The 6,304-nt window shown below is 31.6% G+C and overlaps 1 protein-coding gene across 1 annotated transcript in view; it reads left to right on the forward strand.

The window, feature by feature from the left end:
* The window catches only part of LOC143065408 (CD109 antigen-like), a 47,338-nt gene extending 41,447 nt beyond the window's left edge, over positions 1-5,891 (forward strand). The window contains exons 21-24 of the mRNA XM_076238962.1: positions 254-363; positions 1,471-1,627; positions 4,601-4,703; positions 5,726-5,891. Coding sequence (XP_076095077.1) covers positions 254-363; positions 1,471-1,627; positions 4,601-4,703; positions 5,726-5,811 — 456 coding nt within the window. The 3' untranslated portion in view covers positions 5,812-5,891. The remainder of the gene's footprint in view (positions 1-253; positions 364-1,470; positions 1,628-4,600; positions 4,704-5,725) is intronic.
* The last annotated feature ends 413 nt before the right edge of the window (positions 5,892-6,304 follow it).

Raw genomic sequence — 6,304 nt, forward strand, 5'->3', positions numbered from 1 at the left:
GTCATATTCCTGACTGGTACAAGCATTCCTTTGTGTAGATTTGTGGATTAGACCTGGTTTTATAGCTAGCTTGTATGACTGTCAAATAATGTGTGACAACTGAGATTGTATTGTAAGAATAGCTATGTTTTAACTGTCTCATTACTATTGACATTTCTCACTGGTATATATACATGTTGATAAATTGGTGGCAAATTATTAATTCGGATAGTGTTATTTTGATAGCAATTTATTATACTGTTATTTATTTTAGGTGTCCGTATTTTTCAATGTCCCAGAGGAGCTCCGAAAACCAGCGTTTGCATTAGATATAAACATTTTAAATGATTCAGTTCTAGGGTTTAGGCTTCAAATATGCTTCAGGTAAATCAATACTTATCAAAGGTACCAGGATTATAATTAAATACGCCAGACGCGCGTTCGTCTACATAAGACTCATCAGTGACGCTCAAATCAAAAAAGTTATAAAGCCAAACAAGTCCAAAGTTAAAGAGCATTAATGACCCAAAATACCAAAAGGTTGTGCCACATACGGCTAAGGTAATCTATTCCTGGAATAAGAAAATCCTTAGTTTTTCAAAGAATGAAAATAGTGCTTTTGGATAAAAGCAAAGTGTCCATTAACTTAATATCCAGTGATTTAAATTTGCAATGTTCTATAAAAAGTCAACAGCAGTATACCGGTGTTCAAAAGTCATAAATCAATTGATGAAAAACAAAACTAAAGCGACGGAAATACATCAACTATAAAAGGAAAACAGCGAAACAACAAAAAATAAAAACAAAAAACAAAAAATCGCCAATACACATAGAAACTAACTATTTAATAACCACTGTCATATTCCTAACACGGAACAGGACATTTTAAGAAAAAAACCGGTGGGTTGAACCTAGTTTTATAGAATGCCAATAGTTATCACAGGTACCAGACTTATAATTTGATACGCCAGACGCTCGTTTCGTCTACATAAGACTCACCATTGACGCTCAGATTAAAATAAATAGCAAGCCAAAATAAGTACAAAGTTGAAGAGCATTGATTATCCAAAAATTCCAAAACGTTATGCCAAATATGGTTCAGATAATCTATGCATGATATAAGAAAATTCTTAGTATTTCGAATAATTCATACCAAACCATGAATGGCGTGACAAAAATATATCGCATGCAAGAACATCACACAGTTAAATAATAGAACAGTCCACACAACAAGCAAACCGCAGAATAACAACGAACATATTTCATCAACAAACACAAGATTTTACAAACCCATGCTCGTTTCTAGTAGATTTTTCTTTTACTTATAATTTATGAAGAAAATAATACCACGAGCTTTATAGTAGTAAGGGCTAGGCTAAAATTGTACGTAATACATACGTATAAGTTGTATCGAAATTTGGCCGTTTGAATTCTACAATTTAGTTATTATTATGTGTAATTCAGTATATGTGAAAAAAAATTGTTTTGCAGTTGGTTAAGAGGGAACAGCAGTACAATGGGATATATTGAAATTACCAAACCAACTGGAATGGAAACCGATATTGGCTCATTGAATACAAGCAGTACATATGGTCTCTTTAAGAAAAAAGAAATAACTGCAGATCAATTGAATCTTTATTTTGACTGGGTAAGAAACAAATCTTCTATTTTGATATAACTATAGTGTTTCAATTCTTTGAAATAACACACATAAACTACGTACACAACACTGAATTACAATCGCACTTATATCGTGAAGTATGAGGATATTTTACATATATATATATATATATATATATATATATATATATATATATATATATATATATATATATGTTAGACTCAGATCGACGTCCGGCCTCTAATCGACGTCCGTTTGTCAAATCGACGACCAAATTTGATGTTACATTCTCAAATCTACGTACGATATTTTTGATACTCTTTTCGACGTCCAATGTGACGTCATGTATTGCAAAGACGACGTCCGGTTGATTGTAATCGTCTTTAATCGATGTAATAAATTACTGGACTTACACTTATACATGAACAAGCTTTGTATGGTTCTTATGACAACCACATTTTCAAACATTCATACATACTTTCCATAGAGATTTTTGCAACTGGAAATAGATATTGATTGATTGATTGTTGGTTGCTTAACGTCCAGTGGCAAATATTTCATGCATATTCAGGACGAGAACAAGTTCACAATAAATACAATAGGTAAGTTGATACAATAGAGGCCATCTGGGATAATGGTCGGAGAAATTTAGACTGCCACTGGAAAATGAGGGTATATTTGATAGGGACAGAAATTTTGCCTTGCAACAGGCCACCTACGGACCCCTCAAAGAGTTGTTACAAGGGTTCTTAACGTTCAAAGAGCGTGGCACTCTCTTTACACGAGGCATCTGATTTAACGTCCCCTTCTGACGGACGTGACTGCGAACTTGATACATCCCGCACAGCCAAACGGACGCCCCACTTCAGCAAGCGTTTTACTGCCGGTCGGGAGAAGACCAAGTGACCATATTTCTATACCCCAGTCACCCTTGGGGTATGGAAATAGATAACATGCATATTAAAATGTTTATCTTGATAAAAAGTTAATCCTATCGATCTACATAATAGTGTGTTCATTCCTATTTGGCATACATGTAAGTGTCAATGAGGAAGCAACCAAACAACAAGACAAACCAAACGACATCTAGGAGCATTATGCAGTCTTCAACAATAGATAAAATGAAGAAGTACAGCCAATAGTTTTGAGAGTATTATAATATGGATTCTGTAAGATATATTTCCACAAATTCAGTTTTACACCTGGAGTGAAACATTCACGCAAGGAATTGGCATTGTTTTATGGTGTGCTGCTACACCACTGTTCTTGGTTAAGTGCTCACACACATGTTTAAATCCGACATATTCTTTATGGGCCTGTAGTGCAGTGGTTTTCGATGTTTTATGTCTGTGATACTTGTTTTTCGGATTATTTTTTTTTTTATAAATAAGACCGTTAATTTCTAATTTAAATTGTTTACATTATTCATGTCGTGGCATTTTATAGGAGGGTCGTGATGGGGTACCCTCATGACAAATAACGGTTAAAAACCTTGCCATATGACGTTAATGGTAATTTTGGTGCATGACAATACGATGTAGACTTTTTTATAAGTTTACTGGTTTTTTTTTTATCATTGTTGAAAGCCGAACAGTTGCCTATAATTACTGACATTAACTTTATGTGAACGCTGGTGGATAGTTGTACCATTGGAAATCATATCACATCTCCTTATATTTATGTAATCTCTAAAATTTAAAAATTGATACCATAACCTATTTACATACCTAGTTTAGTATGTAATAGATTAAAAAAAAAACTTTTTCTTAAATTCTTAAGGGTACAGCTGATTTAAGTTCTTGTCAATTTAAATTTTGTGTCAAATACGGACGTAGATTAGAGAAGCCGAAAATTAGAAAGTAAAATCACAAAAAATACTGAACTAAGAGGAAAACCTAATCGGAAAGTCCATAATCACATGGCAAAATCAAATAACAAAACACATAAAAAACGAATGGACAAGAACTGTCATATTCCTGACTTCGTACAGGCATTTTTCAAATGTAGAAAATGGTGGATTAAACCTGCTGTTATAGCACTAATGCTCTTACTCTGGTGACAGTCTCGTCTAATTCTGTTATATTTGCAATGATGCGTAAACTAAACAGACATAATAAATAAAATAGTCAAAATATGGGTACAGCAGTCATCATCGTGGAACAATTTTAAAAGGAACAATTTAACAGAACACAAAAACATCTATCCACAAACACATTCATTGATTCACCTGTCTGACGTCAGAAAATTTTATACGTCACATAAATTTGTCGTTCAATGTATATACAAACAATTTAAAAATTTCACATAGGCAATGTTAGCATACAGGGTTAAAAAATCAAAAGTATGTAAGAATCAGTTTCAGAAATAGACCAAGATTTAAATTAGTCCAAAAGTTATATAGAATTTATAAGAATCCACAAATAGATAATTCCACTACGCGATTGAATAATTTTGACGTTTGTGGTTCAAGGTTGATTAGATAGGCGTAGATTAGATAAGCATAAAATTGGCTGTCAATTTCGAATGTTATTTTATTGTTACGTCAGATTTGGACGTAATTTTGAGAAATGGACGTCGATTAGAGACCGGATGACGATCTGAATCGTACATATATATATATATATATAATTACAAAATCAAATATTTAACTAATCTTCCATTTTGATACAAATATAGTGTTCCAAATAATTGAAATATAACACAAAACAACTATGACACAACACCTCATTACATTCGCACTTATATCGTGATCAGACTTCTAATGAGGATATGTATATATAAATAATAATTAGCAAAACATAAATATTAAACAAATTGATTGATAATTGACCAAAGTATGTACAAATTGTAGTTTGAAATAGAATATTTCAGTACTGTTTATATCTGAACATTTTTGTTGTTTTAAATTGGTTGATATGTCAAACTATATTTAAACCATAAAAACGTCACGGACTAGCTTAAGTTGCAATTTTCATTGTCTTTGATTTTTTCATTATTTAGATTACCAGTAAAAAAATGTGTATTGATATAAACATAGATAGAGTGAGTCTTGTGGCTAAGCAGAAACCCGTTCCATGTAGAATTTCTGAATATTATGAACAAAGTAAGATTTTTAAGCAATAAGTAATGCTGTATACTTGATTCAACACATAGAATATATCACGTTTGAAACATGATGACTTTACAAATCAAATAACGTTTAATACTGTCTAAATAATTTGTATATATACTAGTACGACTATCTCACCAACAGAGCGCAAGCATACAATTGTATCTTTTTATTGTACCAGTAGCATTACCGACCTAGTGATAGTACTTATCGACTTATTGTGTGGGACTTGTTATTTTTATGACACAAACATTAACTAGTACTTAAAAACATACAGAAGTTGCATGCAAAATATATCTTAAAGAAATACATAAATCAACATTTACAAGAACCTAAAAGAACTAGTTAGTTTTCGACATTCTTATGTGTATTTGATGGGGAAATCAATATGGCTCTTTAATTTTGACATTTGTGTAGGAAATGCAATGTTATATAAGTCAATATGTCACTTTGATATCTTAGATAACCATTTTCAAACGTTTTTACAGTCTAGACACAATACAAAAGTGTACATAATTCGACTTATAGTTATTACTAGCACCATCTAAACATAGCAGTCAACTTAAATGTTTTTACTCGTGAATAGTTTTGTTCTGTTCATGTATTGACTCATTAATCAAGAACGACAGTTGTTATTCATTGTTTGGTGGGTTTTGGCATTGGATAAGTGACTTTCATTTTTGAATTTAACCCCGGAAATCAGTATTTTTGTCATTTTTCCTTTTATTTGACAGGTCATAAATATAATATAATAACGACTACGCAACACACTATTCATGCATAAAATCATTTAGCACTACATGTACAACGGTTGAATTAATATCAAAAATCAAACGTGCATTATGTTTAATTTAATATTTGTTTACGTTTATACTATTTAGAAAATAAGACGTATGTTTGTTGTGTATCGTTAAACATTATTTTGCAATGAGATAAGTTTAACAAAATTTATGCTTATACTTGAAAGATCATGGAAGGTATGCACATTTTGTTTCAAATGGCTTATATTTTTGCAGGTAATGAAGTGATAAAGATGTACCAATCTAAAGTATTATCTAGTTCGTCTATATCAGATGTTTGTGGATCAACCAATTGTCAATAACAGACTTATTAAGTTTGAATGCCTCAGTGTAATACTCGGCCAAATTAACAAAACAAAAATTAAATAGATAACTCAAATGATTTATTGTTACTGCTAATAGAATGATATCCTTTAATGAAGTAATAAGGGAGTAAGATAAATGTTAAATCCGATTGAAAAAGACAAATGTAATTACAGACTGACGGAACGAGTGCATCGACAAGGTGAGCATAACTAAGCATTGAAACAAGACTAATGCATTTTTCATTTTTGCTTTGTTTGTCTTTATGGAAAATGTACAAAGCAAAAATAAATCTTCCTTTATATATCATGATATAATAGTCCGGTTGCCAATAACCCATTTGATTCGGTTATTATCCTGTTTTAAAACACAGTTTTCCACTTTGTAAAATCGTAGACTGGTTCTTCACCAGATAAAATTGGCTTTTGCATACACAAAACATGATAAGTTAAAGTACGATATCAGTGGATTGTAGTTATTTGTAAACCCAAC

This window comes from Mytilus galloprovincialis, chromosome 2 (assembly GCF_965363235.1).
Source record: "Mytilus galloprovincialis chromosome 2, xbMytGall1.hap1.1, whole genome shotgun sequence".
NCBI classification, from domain to species: Eukaryota; Metazoa; Mollusca; class Bivalvia; order Mytilida; family Mytilidae; genus Mytilus; species Mytilus galloprovincialis.